This window comes from Vulpes lagopus, chromosome 13, assembly GCF_018345385.1.
Source record: "Vulpes lagopus strain Blue_001 chromosome 13, ASM1834538v1, whole genome shotgun sequence".
Classification (NCBI taxonomy): Eukaryota; Metazoa; Chordata; class Mammalia; order Carnivora; family Canidae; genus Vulpes; species Vulpes lagopus.
In genome coordinates this window covers 42,526,290-42,544,510 of record NC_054836.1, presented here as the reverse complement: position 1 = coordinate 42,544,510, position 18,221 = coordinate 42,526,290, and the positions used below count along the sequence as shown (strand labels likewise).

Below are 18,221 nucleotides of genomic sequence, written 5' to 3'. Positions count from 1 at the left end.
GCTGAGTTTTGAATCCAGTGGCTTTGCTGAGAACATTGTTTTCCTTCTTGCTTATATTTTGGGATCATAAAATAAAACAAATCTAAATTGGATAATTGATGACACAAATATGATAGTTGGGTTAATAGATAATGTTCAGGGCAGCCCGGGTGGCTCAGTGGTTTGGCGCCACCTTCAGCCCAGGGCCTGATCCTGGAGACCCAGGATCGAGTCCCACGTCGGGCTCCCTGCATGGAGCCTGCTTCTTCCTCTGCCTGTGTGTCTATCTTTCTCTGTCTCTCATTAATAAATAAATAAAATCTTAAAAAATTTAAAAAAAATAGATAATGTTCGTTGAGTGCTCATAATAGGGGGTTGAGAAAGGGGCTGATGTAGTTGGATGGCCTGGCACTTGCCCTCAGGGATCTTTATTTGAAATATTTAAAGCGGCACATTTACAAGAAACAAATGCACATCACCCTAAAACTGGATGTTTTAGTACTCGTGGATGCTGAGAAAATGACAGAGTCCTTTACAGAAGATGTTCTAAAAGAAAGGGATTTTGAATCAGATCCTAAAGGATATGGACAAACTAAGGGGAGGGCATTCTAGCCAGGTACAGAGGTATGCTTGGCTTCAGTTTTAAGAAGAAAAGAGCACTTGTTTATAATTATTTGAAAATCTACTCTGCCGAAGACTTTGTGTCCCGCTGGGTTTACAGTAGTGTACAAAGATACATTGGTACCCTCCCTGCTTCATATTGCTTAGACTTTGGGGTGAAAGACCAATATTGATTGTTGGTAAGAAAATCATTACATAAATATTTCAGATTGAGATTTGCTATAAAGGAAAAGGGTGGGATTCTATGAGAGCATATAATACAGTGATATAAATTTGATGTCTGAGCTTGTACGTGAAGGAGTAGAAGTAACTAGGAAAATGGTTTTGGCATAGGGAGCAGAGAGAGGAGTGATCGGGAATGAGGGTGAAGCACGTGCAAAGGCCCTGGGGGGACCAGAGGGTCTGGAAAAAGGCCTGTGTGCTGGGGTTGAGAGAGCAGAATGGTGAGTGGCATGAAGTGAGGCAGGGGAGAAGCACGAGCCTGATCAGATTTTGGTCTTTAGGGCAGCCCCAGTGGTTCAGCAGCATACCATGCTACAGTAAACATTGTGTCAAACGCCTGCTTTCATGACACCTTGTTTGAGAAGCAAAGGAGGGACAGACCTTAATAGAAACAGAAACTCAGTGGAGACTGCGTAGAGCTCACTTTCTGGTAGGGCCCTGCCTCCCTGGCTGCGGAGACCATTTGGAAGACTCCAGGGCTGCGTGCAAGAACGGAGTCTCCTCGAAGGAGACCATGCAGATAGCAGAGGCCCCGATCCACCGGCCCAGTGGCCTGGCCCACCTGCCCTTCAGTGGTGTGAATGTCATGGCCAGCTCTGGCCGAGAGGGTTGGCCAAGAAGAGCGATTCATGAGGTCTCTTCTAAGACTCTGGCCAGACCAAGTTCCTGAGAGCCGCCTGTGGGACAGAGCAAGATAGCAGAGCTTGGATGTGGCCTTGGCTTTTGGTGTCTCTGGCCACTGTAAAGTGGGGTCCTTTTCTTTCTCCAACCCCCATACATATTTTAATAAAACAGGGGTTGGCTTCTGACCTACAGAACAAAAAAAAAAAAAAAAAAAAAAAAAAACTCTCTCTCTGTGTCTCTCATGAATAAATAAATTCTTTAAAAAAAAATGATTTTGGTCTTTATTTCAAGAACCATGGGAAACTTCTGAAAGATTTTATTTTATTTATTTATTTTTTTTTTTATGATAGTCATACAGAGAGAAAGAGAGAGGCAGAGACACAGGCAGAGGGAGAAGCAGGCTCCATGCACCGGGAGCCTGATGTGGGATTCGATCCCGGGTCTCCAGGATTGCGCTCTGGGCCAAAGGCAGGCGCCAAACCGCTGCGCCACCCAGGGATCCCCTGAAAGATTTTAAACAGACTGACATGATTGCTGTGATCAAATCTTCCTTTTAAAAAGATCACTTTGGCTGGCGTGTGCCAGTTTTTTGGAGGGGGAATAATAGTGGTTATGCGGTAACCCCTTAGGAGACTACTGTGGGGATCCAAGCCACATGCTGGCGTGGTGCAGAGTGGTGATAGTGGAGATGGGGCAAGTAGATAGTTTCCAGAGGGATTTAGAAGGTCAGCTCTCCAGCTGGAATTTAGTGGTATCCTGGGTAATAGAGACGTGGATGATCAGGATATTTTTTTGAGTTTCGGATGTTTGAGGAAGAAGAAGATGAAATCAGCTTTGGGTATCAGGAAGGCATTTGAGTGTATGGGTGGAGAGCTCAAGGAGAGGACTGAGCTGGGATTGAATGTGTAGGTCATGGGCACATGAGTGAAAAATCATCACTGGGCAGGGTTGAGCTTTCCCAGAGAGAAAGCAGCATAAAGTGAGAAAAGAGGAATGAGGCAGCGAGGAAGCTCAGTGGCCAGGTCGAAGAGAACAAGCCAGCCCAGGAGCACTGGAGAGGTTGGACGAAAACCATGACATCCCTGAGTGTTCGGTCATTGAGGTAGAGTAAAAATATATAAAATAGGAGGAGTATCTTTCACTTTCTCTCTAGACCCATTTCCCCATCACCACCCCAAAATCCATTAGGTGGAAGCCACACAGCCCTAGACCTGAGATACTTGTGTAACGCACTGTTACAAGTGTATTTATTTATTTTTCTATTACTGTGACAGATTGCAGTCTGTTTGTGTTTTCTGCCGGGGAACAGTAACCTCCTTCCCTTTCTCTTGTGTCATTGCTTTTTTGGCTGCCGCTGACTGCAGTTTGTTGCAAATCTGCGCTCGTTTAATCCCACGGAGTGCTAAGCGCTATCTGGTCTCTGTGGCTCTCTAACTCTACTCCGGGCGCCCTACCTTCATGTGCCAGCCGGGATCTCTTAATGAGCTCGCTGCACACAGTGCAACACGAAAACCATTTTTTGGTAAAAAGTGTTTGAAGGACTCACTATTAGTGAGTGAAGTGAAATAGTGTTTGAAGGAACACTATTGGAGTGTTCCCCTTTCGGGCTGCTTCCAGTCCATCTCTGGCATTCTCTCTCTTTGCAGGATGGCCGTCGCCCCTCCAAGTTACTGTTTTGTGGCCTTCCCACCACGTGCTAAGGACGGTCTGGTGGTGTTTGGGAAAAATTCGGCCCGGCCCAGGGATGAAGTACAGGAGGTCATGTATTTCTCGGCTGCGGATCATGAACCCGAGAGCAAGGTCGAGGTAAGTCCTGTGTCACACACAATCTCTCCTGGGCACTCATTGCCTTCCTTCCTCCGGCTTTGCCCAGCACACCTTTCCTTAAACCTGCTCACCGGTCTGAACTGTCCTGTCGGTTCTGCGGATTCCTGTTCCCATGAAGGTTTGTTCATGGCCTTAAAAACAGGATCACATGGAGAATGATACTGCATTTGTTGCTGTGGTCCTGTTTTATAATTAAGTAAAATATTTACATGATTCCAAAGTCAAATGTATAAAATAAGGTGTATTCATAGAAGCCTGGTACCTAACTTTGTCTCATTTCCTCTACTTGCTTTTTCTCCTGTAGGTGTTCCATGTTTTGAAGGGTTTTTTGGTTTGTCCTTCCATTTAAAATACCTATGTCGGGACACCTGGGTGGCTCAGCGGTTTAGCATCTGCCTTCCACTCAGGGCATTGATCCTGGGTCTGGGGATTGAGTCCTGCATCCGGCTTCCTGCGAGGAGTCTGCTTCTCTCTCTGTCTATGTCTCTGCCTCTCTCATGAATAAATAAAATCTTTAAAAAATTGCCTATGTATGTAACATACTACACACACACAGACACACACACACACACACGCATATTTATCCCAGTTCCTTTTCTTTCTTAGATGAATGGTAGCATGCCACATACACTTTTCTCCACTTCGCCTTTTTTTTCAACTTCAAACATTGATTGAAGATTGTTCCATATGGTAAATAGAGGTAGTCTTCATTTCTCATGTAGAGCTGTAGAGTGTTCCATTCTATGGATATATCATGGTTTAATCAGTCCCACATTGCTAGACATTTAGGTTGCTTTCCAGTCTTTTGTTATTAAAATATTTTGTTGTGTTTTGAAGGGAATAACAACCTAGTGTATCTCTCACAATATCTGCTCCTGGTTTCCGTATTTTATCATGTCAAAAAATTATCCATCAGTTACTATTTTGAGGGCTTAAAAATCAGTTTTTTGTCAGTCCTCCTTTGGGATAGGTAGCTAAAATGGGATTGTTGGGTCACAGAGTAAATGTAGGTTTTTGGGATTTTATCAAATTTCCTCACATGGGTAGTGCACGTTTGCCTTTCTACTAGCAGCATAACAATGCCTGTTTCTCCATATTCCCAGAGTGTACTGTCAGACTTTCATGATGGCTCATTTGTATCAATTTTACAATCTGCGACTTTACTCAGTTCTTTCATTCGTAGCGTCAGCTTTTATCATTGATTCTCTTGGGTTTTCCAGGTTTATTGTTATCAACAGCTGCAAACAGAGATAGTCTGATTGTTCTTATATCTGTTTTCTTGTCTGATTGGCTGATAGCTTAGATTCAGTGTTAATATTTAGTGGTAAGAGTGGTTATCTTTCTCTGTCCTTGACTCCAGTGGAGCAGCCCCTAGTGATTCTTCAGTCACTCAGATGTTGGCTTTAGGACTGAAACTCATATAGTTTTGTCATGTCAAAAAGTATACACCAATTTTTATTTTTAGTGGTTAAAAAAGCCTTCAGGAATAGGTGTTAAATTTTGTTAAACCTTTTTTTTTACCCCCAGTGATATGGAGATAATCACTTGATTTTTTCCTTTGAATTTATGTGATAAATTGAACCATCTTTGCATTCATAAAATAAACTTCTTGATTATGGTGTATTTATTTGTGTGTGTATGTGTGTATGCGCGCGCGCGCGGGGGTGTGTGTGTTTAAATGGTAGTTGTTCTTTAAAGGATGAAGAATTCAGAGAAAAAAAGTTGGGGGCAGGTAAATTAGTGTGCTCCTTCCACGGACATAAACCTCTACTATTTGGTGTTCTATGTTTTATGAAACAAATTGACTTTTTCTAGTAGTTGTGTTAGGTTTTAAATGGGTATTCATCAATGTGTGTTTTATTTTCTTTATCTGTTTCAATGCTTTATTTTATTTATTTATTTTTTAAAAAATTTATTTATTTGTTTTATTATTTATTTATTTATTAGAGATACAGAGAGAGAAGGAGAGGCAGAGACACAGGCAGAGTGAGAAGCAGGCTCCATGCAGGGAGCACGACCTGGGACTCCATCCCGGGTCTCCAGGATCCCACCCTGGACCAAAGGTGGCGCTAAACTGCTGAGCCACCTGGGCTGCCCTCACGCTAGGTTTTAAATGGATATTTATTAATGTTGAATGTTCGTGTTGTTTGGATTTGAATGTTTCTCTCTTCCTGGAACAGAGAGTGCTGGGCATGGATGAAGTTTGCAGGTTTGAGTCGTTTTGACTTTCCCTGTCTTCCCTCAGTGTTTCTTTTTCTCAAGGAGTCATGCAGACTAAAATAATACTTCGATTTTCATGTGGGCAGATTTAATTTCCCAAAGATAGCTGCACCAAATCCCATCCTACATGTACTTCTTACAGTGTGATGAATACTCCTCCAGGGAGAGGTGAGGTTTGTGCCCCCTACCCCTGCCATGGATCTTGGTGAGGGCATGTGTTTGCTCTGACCAGTGTCGCCTGGTAGAAGTGATGCCATGCAACCTCCAGGGCTACACGTCAAATTCATAAAGGGATGAATTTGACGTGTAGTCTCTTACCCTGGGGCCTGGGTCCTAAAAATCCAGGCGCTGTGCTGGAAGGAACCCAAACCAGCATATGAAGAACACAGGGAGGGACCCACATGGAGAGGAACCAAAGTCCCTCTAGCCAACAACCAATGTCAACTGCCAGATGTGTGAGTGAATGGCCCTTCAGATGATTCCAGGCCTCAGACACTGTGGATTGGAGACATGCCATCTCTCTGGTGCCCTGTCCAAATTCCTGACCCATCGAGTTCATGCGCATAAGAAATGGTTGTTTCACACCACTACACTTTGGGGTCACTTGTTAGTAGCCATAGTAACCACAGCATCACACAGAAGCCACTTATAAATATGTCTGAAATAGATATTTTAGGAAAATTTGATTTCTTTTGGGAGGGATAGGCTCAATAACTCAATATTTTACTTTCAGAGGTACAATCAGATTAGAAAATAGACTAGATTTCTTTCACTTGTTCACCCACGGTATTTTTTTTTTTAAAGATTTTATTTATTCATAAGAGACAGAGAGAGGCAGAGACATAGGCAGAGGGAGAAGCAGGCTCCCTGTGGGGAGCCTGATGTGGGACTTGATACCAGGACCCCGGGATCATGGCCTGAACTGAAGGCAGGCGCTCAACCACTGAGCCACCCAGGTGTCCCTAACCCCTGGTATGTTATCACTCACCTATGCTGGAGGTTATATGATGTCCCCTCACATAAATAAGTGCAGCTTGATACATACCACAATTAGTTTCTAAGGCAACCTGACATCCTTTCTGAGTTGCCCCCCTGTGTTTGGAGCTGCCTCTGTACGTTTCCACATCCATATTCTCCAGGTAATAAAATAACATCACGGACCAAAAACTAAATGCATTTTCCCCATCTCATTTGTTCTTCTTCCTCTGTCAGCACCATTGTCTGCCGCATAGTTTAATCTAGAAACCAGAGGGCAACTTTGACCCTCATTTTTCACAAACATCCCTAGATGCACAGGTACAGCTGTTCCCAAGTCCTGTGACTTCTGCTGCATTCTCTTCTACTGCCCGGCACCCCCCCTTGTTCAGACCCACCCCCATCTCCCTTCTATCATCTGCTTGTTGGTCCATGGCTTTCTTTTTCGTAGGTTCTTCAGCTTGTAGGAATTTTCAGAGCACAACTCTGTCACTGCCTTGTTTAAAAACGGTTGTGTTTACAGGATGAGAGTCCGGGCTGATCTGTATGCCGTTTGGAACTCTTCCAGACTGGCACTGGGCTCATTTTCCCTTTCTTTTCTTTTAAATTGATAGACTTCACTTTTTTTTTTCTCAGCATAGTTTAATGTTTACAGAAAAACAGAAAGTACAGAGAGTTCTCGTATAACCCTTCACCCTCCTACCTCCCAACTTTATCTGTTATTAGCATGTTGCATTCATGTGATACATTTGTGGGGGTTTTTTTTTTTAAAGATTTATTTATTTATTTATTTATTTATTTATTTATTTATTTATTCATTCATTTATTCATGAGAGACACACACAGAGAGAAGCAGAGACACAGGCAGAGGGAAAAGCAGGCTCCCTGGAGAGAGAGCCTGATGTGGGACTCGATCCCAGGACCCCGGGATTATGACCTGAGCCAAAAGCAGATGCTCAACTGCTGAGCCACCCAGGTGCCCACTGTGGTACATTTGTTATAATCCATGAGCCAGCATTGGTACATTATTATTTTTTTATTTTTATTTTTTAAAGATTTTATTTATTTATTCATGAGAGACACACAGAGAGAGGCAGAGACACAGGCAGAGGCAGAAGCAGGCTCCATGCAGGGAGCCCGACACGTGGGACTTGATCCTGGGACTTCAGGATCACACTCTGGGCTGAAGGCGGCGCTAAACCGCTGGGCCACCAGGACTGCCCTGGTACATGATTATTAACTAAAGTCCATCTTTTACATTAGGGTTCACTTTCTGTGTTGTATATTCTAATGGGTTTTGACAGCTGTATATAAAGACATGTATCCACCACTAAATTATCATACATAATACTTTCTCTGCCCTAAAAATCCTCTGTGCTCCACCTATTCATTTATCTCTTCCTAACCCCTGGCAACCACTCATCTTTTCACTGTCTATAGGTTTTGCCTTTTTCTAGAATGTTGTGTAGTTGGAATCCTATAGTATGTAGCCTTTTCATACTGGCTACTTTCACTTAGTAGTATGTTTTCAAAGTTCACCCATGTCTTTTCTGGGCTTGAAAGTGCATTTCTTTTTAGTGTTGAAAAAGATCCCATTGTCTGAATGGACCACAGTTTAGTTTTCCATTCACGTATTGAAGGATGTCTTGGTTGCTTCCAAGATTTGGCAGTTATGAACAAAGTTACTATAAACATTTGTGTGCAGGGTTTTTTTGGGTTTTGTTTTGTTTCATTTTATTTTGTTTTCCTTTCTAGCCCTGTTCCCCTTCTATGTGCAAGTTTTTGTATGGACATAGTTTTTAACTCATTTGGGATACTTTGAAAAGTAAAGATGCTTTTTAATGTAATTTTACATTTTGAATAGGTGTTATATATTCATGTGGTTCAAAGATTAAGTAGTATTAAAAAGGTTTGCTGTGATGAGCAATCTTACTCCTCCTTATTGCTATTCACTCTGATTCCCATCCCATATAGCCTTTTTTATTCATTTCTTGCACACCCTCCTAGTGTTTTATGCAAATACAAACCAATATGAATACTTAGCCTTATTTCTCACTTTTTTTCATGAAAGTAGCACATTATATATACTATTCTGAAACTTGATTTTATTTATTTATTTGAGAGAGAGACAGAGATAGCAGGAGAGAGCACAAGCAGGGAGGAGAGGGAGAAGCAGGCTCCCTGCTTAGCAGGGGCTCAATTCCAGGACCCTGGGATCATGATGTGAGCCAAAGGTAGACGCTTAACTGACTGAGCCACCCAGATACCCCTGAAACTTGATTTTTTAAATATAAAATTTCAAACTTACAGAAAAGGTTTATAATTTTTTTGTTTAATAATATTTTTAAAGATTTTTTACATCCATACATAGAGATTGTCCTTATTATTGTTTTTTACAGATGCACGGTGGTCCATTATGGAGATACACCATGATTTATAGTCAGTCCCCTGTTGGTAGACACTGGGGCTGTTTGCTAGTCCAGAAAGTCAGCCATGAGGACCTTGTACATGAATGATTCTGCACATGTGTAGGTATAGTCGCTAGATACACTTCCAGATGCAGGATCGCTGGGTCATGGGGTAAAATTTTTGTACTAATTACCCAGTATAAGGGTTGTATAATTTCTTGCTTACTTTTTGATCCTAATTCTTAGTTTTCCTCTCCCAGCTGTACCATAGGCTCCAGCTACACTAAACTGGTTGCTCCTCATTTCTTTAACAAATAACACACTTGCATTTCTCTGTGCTTTTGCTCATTCCATCCTTTGCTAAGGATGTCCTTGCTCTCCCCCTCTTCACATCTACTTGATAGACTTTTATGTATCCTTCAAAGCCCAAAAGCAATGTCTCCACCTCCCTCTAGCCTGCCCTTTTTTTTTATTTTAATTTTTAATTTTTAATTTATGATAGGCACACAGTGAGAGAGAGAGGCAGAGACATGGGCAGAGGGAGAAGCAGGCTCCATGCACCAGGAGCCCGACGTGGGATTCGATCCCGGGTCCCCAGGATCGCTCCCTGAGCCAAAGGCAGGCGCCAAACCGCTGCGCCACCCAGGGATCCCTGCCCTTTTTTTTTTTTTTTTTTTAAGAGCTTTCCATTTATTTTAGAGAGAGAGAGATAGAGAGAGAGAGAGAGAGAATGAGAACTCAAGTAGCGGGAGAGGCAGAGGGAGAATATCTTCAAGCAGACTCCCTGCTGAGTGCAGAGCCTGATGCGGGGCTCAGTCTCATGACCCATGAGTTCATGACCTGAGCCAAAACCAGGAGTTGGAGATTTAACTGACTGAGCCACCCCTAGCCTGCCGTCCTTCTGTGAACATGTAGCACTTTATGCTTGTTCTGCCTTTATAAATCAATTGAAATTTACAGTTGCCTGAAACCAGTGGAATGAGTCTGGCCCCAGATGCAGGGGTCCTGGCTTCCAGTCTTGCCTTCCCTGTTTCCTGCACCTTGGATCTTTGAGCCTCTTTGAGACTCAGTTTACTCATTTGCCAGTGGGAGATAACACCCACTATGTCTGCCTTACAGAGTTTTTTTGTGAAGCACATGGGATCTGATATTTGGAAGTACTTTGTAAACTCTAAGGAGAACATTATGAAAACAGTTAATTTTTCTCTTCTTTTCTTTCTTTTCTTTTTTTTTTTTTTTTTAAGGAATTGGCTAGTGTTGAGAGATTCTATGACTCCGGTCTCAGTTCCCAAACTCCTTTCTGTAGCATATGGTTCTAAATCTGCTTTTCAAATTTACTCCTACCCCTATAATTCCCTTATAGTTATATCCATTACTTTTCCATAGCTGGGGTTATCTACAACAACTATCATGTAACTTTCACAAAAGCTCTCATTAGCATACAGAAATTATTTTTCTAAACTATGAGAAGTGAGAAGTTCCCATAAAACCTCATCTATTTCTCAGCCATTTCATGACATTTTAAACTTAACATATTCTGCAGTTTCCCTAGAAGCCTCATCCTTGAGTTTTGAAGTTCTGGGAATTCATTTTCTGGGAATAACTCTGTGCTAAAAGTCATCCTGATTACTCATCCACTGACCCACCTCCCCCTCCAGCTGGCCCATCCTTCCAGGAGGCCTTCCCTTCCAAGTTGTCCGCTCACCCACCCTTCCTCCTTCCTTCATTCTGTCCATCCATCATCGACTCTATGGCAAGTTCTCTGCTTGAGACTAGAAGAGTAAGATAGGATCCTTTAGCAGAATTTCTCAGTTTCTAAGATTACAGTGCACATTTTTGTTTAGCCACACAGTTGGAAAGTTGGAGCATTTTATTTGATGTTCTACAGTTTTTCTCTTGTGGATGCTGATTTTTTTTTCACAACACCAATTTTGGATGCGGAGTAGGATAGATAAATGAGTATCTATTTGTGAAAGGCCCTCTGTCCCCTCTGAGGATGCCATACCACTGTGCATCACAGAACTCATCTCATCTTTTTTTCAAGCCCTGCTCCTTCCTATAGTTAGGAATGTCAAGGAAGCAGATGGATAATTTCCCAGATTATGATGTTCTGTGAGTGCGTGGTGTGTGCATGTGATGTGCGTACGCGTGTGTACATGACTGAGGATGGGTATGTGGGTCTATTCTTATTCAGTTGAATCTCCTAATTAGGAAACAGTGGATCCAACATTAGAATGCTGTTCCAGAAAACAATGAATTTCAGTTAAAGTTGACATGATTTATACTTGGTGTCCCAGAGAATAATTATATCCCAATTTTTGGAGACAGAATTCCTTTTTTTTTTTTTTTTAATTTAAATTCAAGTTAGTTAACATATAATGTAGTATTGGTTTCAGGAGTAGAATTTACTGAGTCATCACTTCCATACAACACTCATTGCTCCTCCCAACACATGCCCTCCTTAATGCTCATCACCCACTTAGCCCATCCCCCACCTACAGGCTGTCATTTCACCCCTTAGTTGGGACAGAATTCTTGATGGTCAATCAGGTTTGACACATAATGCTTTTTTAAAGAGTCTCTTATTATTATATAATAAACCTCCCCTCCACTGCCCCCTCTGCCTTTAAAGTTTAAAGTTTTCATTATTTCCTTTTTTAGTGAAAGTGAGTTTTTATTTATTTATATTTCCCTCTGCATGAAGGTCCCATGAGTTCAGTAACCCCAGTGAGATTAATACAACTTTCAGAGTTTGGGGCGGGCTTTTGGTAGACCACTTCCTTTTTCTTCCTGGATAAAAATACTTGTAAGAAGAATCAAAAAATACCCATTAATGAGAGCTGGTAACATTGTTAGTAACACTGTCCAGATGGCAGCTGTATTTGTGGTTTTGCCTGGGAGAGGGTCTGAATTTTTTTTTTTAAGATTTTATTTATTTATGAGAAACACAGAAAGAGAGAGGCAGAGACACAGGCAGAGGGAGAAGCAGGCTCCATGCAGGGAGCCCGACATGGGACTTGATCCCGGGTCTCCAGGATCACGCCCTGGGCCGAAGGTGGTGCTAAACCGCTGAGCCACCAGGGCTGCCCGAGAGGGTCTGAATTTTAATTCTGAAGATTGTCTCTTACAGTAGGAAAGCACAAGCTAGTCTGGAATCAGAGCTGAGCAAAGCTCCACGGCTGCTGGGCAGACTGTGCACCTGTCTTCCAGTTGGCCCTCTCACGGCCCGGGAGCAGCAAGAGCCTCCAGCCTGGTGTGGAGCCAGAAAGTCTCCCTCGCCTCGTGGGAGCGTAGCTTAGCTGGGGCCTTCCACCCTGTCCCCTTTCTTAAGCCTGTTTCTGACCCCAGGCCTTGGCACCACCGCCCATTCTCAAAGAGCTTATGGCTTCAGGGACATAAGTAGCAGCTCTTCTAAAATGTGGCTGACATTTTCTTTTGTCTTTATTTAGAGTCAGATGAACTCTAAGGGCACATTTTCAAAAACCACTCAAGTAGCAGGCAAGACACTGGGATAAAAAAGAAAAAAACAACCCCCCTCCAAAAAAAACCTCAGTGATAATTAGCCACGCAGCTTTAGAGTTGCAAATTTTCTAAGACTAAAAATATTCCTCCAAAGCATCCCATTTTCCCTACTTTTTTTTTTTTTTTTCTCCCACCCTAGGAAGTCTGGCTGACTCATCAACTCATTTCAGAGTGGTTTTCACTGGTGGTGCCAGGGTTGTGTTCACCATCTGAGTACAGTAGGAAAGCACAATGGTTGCATTTCATTAATTGAAACGTCTATTGTGTGAGCGTCTCTAGTCCCCTTTCACTGGGTGAGAGCCAGAAAGAGAGTGCGCTGGAATGTGCAAAGGGTAGGCGCCAGCGTGAAGCTGATTTTGCTTTTTCATTTTTTTGACACAATCACACAAAATAATAAAGGGCTTGCTCTGCAGTAGAATTGTCTTTTGTCTCTGTCTCCGGGGCCTTGTTCAGGTTCGTCTTTTCTGTCCTCCAGCCTGGCACGTGTCCCCTGGAGCCACCTGGGAGAGTGACAGGCTCAGTGCAGGCAGGACCTTGAAAACCTCGGTGGTTATTAGCAGTGCTGGCACTTGGAAGCATGCCTCACCACGCGCCCCACTCTGGACATTCTTAACGTTGCCATGTGGCCTTGGCACCCAGAAGTCGAGCTTGCTGACAGATTTGTTTTATTAAAGGCTGATTGGGAGTGGCCGTGGGGCAGCAAGACAATTTGCTCATCTCTCTCTGCAGACCTCTTAAACAGCTTCAGCACCAGAGCTGAGGCCAGAACCATCCCTGGCAACATTGATCTTTGGAGTGGCGAACATAATTCTGTTTTCGACTAGAAATCTGGCTAGGAATTTTGACTTGAGGAACTATATTGTTTTTGTCATGCTGAAAGAAGATTTCAGGTGCTGTTTGGATTTTTTTTTATTATTATTATTCCTGGTGAGAGCTTCTCTGCTGCCTCGAATCCCACTTACTGTGTCTGCCTCATTAAAGATGTGGCAATTGTGGAGGTCGGTGAATTTTATTTAAAAAAGAAATGACTGCCTGCAGAATTCATGTTCTAGATGGCTGACTTTACAAAGTATAGCTAATTACATCTTGTGTAAATGTTCTCTTTTCTTATGAGGTTTGCACCCAGACTAGGGTTTTAGATAACCAACCTGTATGAGACTAGCGTGACCATCCTCTTTGACCTGCGTGCGATTAGTCAGATTTCAAACACATGGAGTGTGTGGGAGTTACAGCCACAGAAGGATCCTTGTTAGGCCCAGGCGCTGCAGGCCATGACAGAGATGCCCTAAGGGGGGTGTGTTACAGGCTCACTAGGGCTTGGGTGTACCCCAACCCCCATCTCCCCATCTCCCCACCCTCCTGGCTCTGTAGCATATGAGGGGGATCTGGTGCACTGGCTTTCAGCCTCGTGCTTAGGAGAGGCTGATTTGGCCCATCTGGCTACTTGGGCATCTCTTTTCTTCCTCCTCATTCTGAGTTTGGCCAAAAGTGTCAATTTGGCTGCAAATATTTTGAACTCCCACGAAGACCATATGGTCTTTTGGATTCAGTTTTCAACATTTTTTATCAGTCAGTACTTACTGAGCTCTTGCAGCCCTGTTATTCAGTGCCATTGCTGTAGCTTCCCTGAGCGGCACAGGGGAGGATGTCCCTGGACCATGAACACACTTCTGACATCCCCATCTTTCTCTCTTCTCTGGCTCTTACCCGTTTCTGGAATACCTCGATGTCTGGCCCATTTTTCAAGATCGACTCAAATGTCACCCACTTGATAAAGCCTCTGCCCACTTGGCTGGTTTCCCTCTTCTTTTTGAACCTGTATTATGTCCCTCTGATCTTTGTTTCTTACCTATTCCTTCATTCAGTCCTTCATTCCTTCAAAAAAATATCTATTAATGCCTAGTATGACCAGACTTCAGATACATCAGGGACCTGATGGTAAACCACAGAGGTATCTCCCTGCCCTTATGGAGCTTACCTTGTAGCTGGGGGAGATAACATAGTAGACAGTATCTGCAGTACATAAGTCAATTATAGTAGTTTGGGAGGGGATAAATGGGATGGAATGCAGAAAAAAAAAGGCAGGACTGGGTTGATCAGATGTACAAGGTGGGAGGAGGGGGAAGATGCAGTATTTATAGATAGGCCTTAGGCCTCGGTGACTGCTACTTAGGTTGGCCTGGTGGTCATGGTAATTTGCATGTGTACCTTCTCCTTCTTTCCCAACTGAAAGGATAGGGATTGGGCATCCTCACTGACTTATCTGCCAGCAGCACTTAGCACAAAATGCCTTGTGTGTGGTTGGTGCTCTGTAAATGGTGAAATGGATATGAATGTGTAAAAACAAAATTGAAGACAAGTAAACCCACTCTATTTTTTTTTAAAGATTTTATTTATTTGAGAGAGAGAGAAAGAGGAGAGAACCAAGAGGGGAGGGAGAAGGAGGGGGAAAGAATCTCAGACTCCTTGCTGAGCATGGAGCCGAATGTGAGGCTCTATCCCAGGACCCTGAGATCATGACCTTAGTCAAAACCAGGAGTTGGATGTTTAACGGATGGAGCCACCCAGGCACCCCAAATGAATCCGTTCTTAATTTTACTTTTTTCCTTAAAACAACCTTTGTGATAAATCTATACTTAAGAATCTTAAGGGGCACCTGAGTGACTCCATCGGTTAAGCATCTGCCTTTGGCTCAGCTCATGATCCCGGGCTCCTGGGATCAAGCCCTGTGTTGGGCTCCCTGCTCAGCAGGGGGTCTGGTTCTCCTTCTCCCTCTGCCCTTCCCCCTGCCTGTGCTCTGTCTCTCTCTCAAATAAATAGATAAAGAAAGACTTTATCTATTTATTCATGAGAGACACAGAGAAAGAGAGGCAGAGACACAGGCAGAGGGAGAAGCAGGCTCCCTGCAAGGGAGCCTGACTCAGGACTTGATCCCGGGACTCCAGGATCATGCCCTGGTGCTGAAGGCAGACGCTCTACCCCTGAGCCACCCAGGCGTCCCTAAATAAATAAAATCTTTAAAAAAAAATAAAAAAGAATCTTAAATTCCTTCCACATTTACTCATCTTTTCAAGACAAATTTCTCAGCAGAGCTCAGTGTGCACAGGGGTTTTGAAAAATGTTAGTTAAATGCTTGAACTCCTTTTTACATGAAAAAAAATACAATTATAAGATGTAAATTTCAATTACAAAGTAGAAGAGCACAGAGGATTATAGTTTGTTTACCGCTTTGGCTAAGGTTTTGGCTCTAACAGAATCATTTTTCAAAGTAAAGAACTTTTGGGAACTGAATAGGGGAAATGATTTCAAGAGTATATTTTATTATCAGTTTGCCATGAAAAACTCAAGAGTCTCCTGACAACCTCTGGATTTAATTAGCTTTCAGTTTACCACTATTTATCAAGTGAAATCACATTATCCCAGTGCAGAGCTGTACCTCATATGGATTATAAGGAGATACGTGTCACCTTATCAATGAGTGTGCAAGCTACATGCCTTTCAGATCTCACAAGAGGTTTAGAGATTATGGGAAAATCAATGCAGAATAACTTTCTGGGCTGCATTCAGTTGATAAAACTGGGTCTGGAATCAGAAAAAGATCCAAGGCCACAGTTGAGCCCATGCTTTCAGTGCTCCATTTAAAATGTAAATGGTTGCTGCAGCTGATAAAATTCTCCCTTGAGAGCCAGGGAGCTCTGTATAGTTTAGAGCTCTGAATTCTGTGCTGCAGCCACCACACAGGAGGTGTCATAGATTGAGAGGAGGCCAGAAGCAGGAGGCTCCTTATGGATAACTTCGTTTAGTGGTTTTCTGATTTCTCCAAGGGAGCTCTCGCATGGGCCCAGTGTGTGTGGGGGTGGGGGAGTCAGAGGGAAGAGCCAGCAGGTCTGGCTCTGAGTGAGCTGCTCCCACGACCCATCTTCCATTGGCCTCAACACACTTTGACCCCTTTTACTGTCTTCACGCTTCTTTGTAAGAGTTTGTGTGAAGGCAGGGTTCTGAGGCTAAAAATCCTTTGATCTGGACGAGCTCACTCATTCTCCAGGTTAAGATACAGCAGCCTGGAGAAGGTAAGATATACACCACCAAGCAGTATGTCTTGCAGTCCTGACAACAGATAGAAACATGCCCTTCTGGGACTGTCTCCTTAGGTGTCCACTGCGCAGGCTTAGCATGTGTTAATCAAATGAGACAGACGGGGAAGCGCGGTGTATACGAGAGCATTTAATGCATTAGTTGAATGTAAAATATTATCATTTTTCTACCACTAGAGTAGGGAAGTAATCGTGGAGTTGTCAAACTGGTTCCAGGGAACCCTAGGGATCATTGCCCGGGGCATAAGAACCCCTATTCTTCAGACAAAATTTTCCCTTGAATTTGCTTTCTATATTAAGTCTCCAGGTAAAGTTTCTCCTATAGTAGGGCTCTTTAACTTTTAATCACTGATCAAGAAGGATTTTTGCACATGAGGATAAATAACTAGGTTTGTGTAAAATGCTGGTGCCCCTCTGTGCCTACTGAAATGACCAGACGGAATGTTCAGGGCAGAGATTGACTGAATACCTGGTTCAAGAAGATGACTAGTATATACGTGAACACTGTGGATAAATTGCACTTGAACCAGAGACACCTGATAGGCAAAACTTAAACTCACCATAGAGACGTCCGAGCTGCATTGAGACTTGGGTGTTGTTTAAGTCTGGTGTTCCTGAGCCCCTTTTATTTATTTATTTTTGGCTCTGTTTGTAACTGATGTGGTAGTTTGGTATAAGTACCAGGTTGGAAACTAAGTGGATCCTGGCAGATGATGGTCCTTTCTTTTGTGTCTTCATTTTTCAGTGCACTTACATTTCAATCGACCAAGTCCCCAGGACCCATGCCATTGTGATAAGCAGACCTGCCTGGCTTTGGGGGGCAGAAATGGGAGCCAACGAGCATGGAGTGTGCATAGCCAATGAAGCCATCAATGCCAGAGAACCAGCCGCTGAGACAGAAGCCTTACTGGGGATGGATCTGGTCAGGTACTAGTGATTCTTTGAAACAACTGCTTAGAACAGATGGGGAATGGGGGCAGGATTTATTTTCCTCCAAACCTCATATATGGTAACACAAGCCTCCCAAAGAAGATGTGGGTCTTTTTTTTTTTTTAAGATTTTTAATTTATTTATTCATGAGAGACACACACACAGAGAGAAGCAGAGACACAGGTAGAGAGAGAAGCAGGCCCAATGCAGGGAGCCCAATGTGGGACTCGATCCCGGGACTCTGGGATCACGCCCTGAGCCAAAGGCAGAAGCTCAACCGCTGAGCCACCCAGGCATCCTGAGGTGTGCCTTTTGATATGAAGTTTAAGGTGATAGAAAAAAATAGATTACAATGGAATATTATTAAGCAGTAAAAAATAACCGAATGCTTATACATGCTTGAACATGATGAATTTTGAAAACATATCAAGTGAAAGAAACCAAGATGCAGAAGGTCACAATACGTATGATTGCATTCACATGAGATATCCAGAATAGGCAAATTCATAGTAGTAGAAAGTAGATTAATGGTCGCTAGGGGTTGGGATGGGAAAATGGGGATATGGGGCTTCTTTGTGGGCTGTTGAAAATGTCCCAACCTTAGATTCTGGTGATAGTTGTGCAACTTTGTGAATATACTAAAAATCACTGAACTGTATGTTTTAAGTGGGTGAAGTTTATGGTTTGAAATACACTTAAAATATATGAAAGAAGAAAGGATACATATCAAATACATAAGATATAAGGGGAAAAAGAAGAAAAATGTCCCTCTTGTCCCCTCTATATCTCAGGCATCTTT

The 18,221-nt window shown here is 43.0% G+C and overlaps 1 protein-coding gene across 7 annotated transcripts in view; it reads left to right on the top strand.

Annotated features, from left to right (window-relative positions):
• Nucleotides 1-18,221, top strand: part of SCRN1 (secernin 1) — an 82,747-nt gene that overhangs the window by 40,330 nt on the left and 24,196 nt on the right. For all 7 annotated transcript variants that reach the window (XM_041727829.1, XM_041727831.1, XM_041727828.1 and 4 more), the window contains 2 exons: nt 3,093-3,252; nt 17,238-17,419. In XM_041727829.1, coding sequence (XP_041583763.1) covers nt 3,093-3,252; nt 17,238-17,419 — 342 coding nt within the window. The remainder of the gene's footprint in view (nt 1-3,092; nt 3,253-17,237; nt 17,420-18,221) is intronic.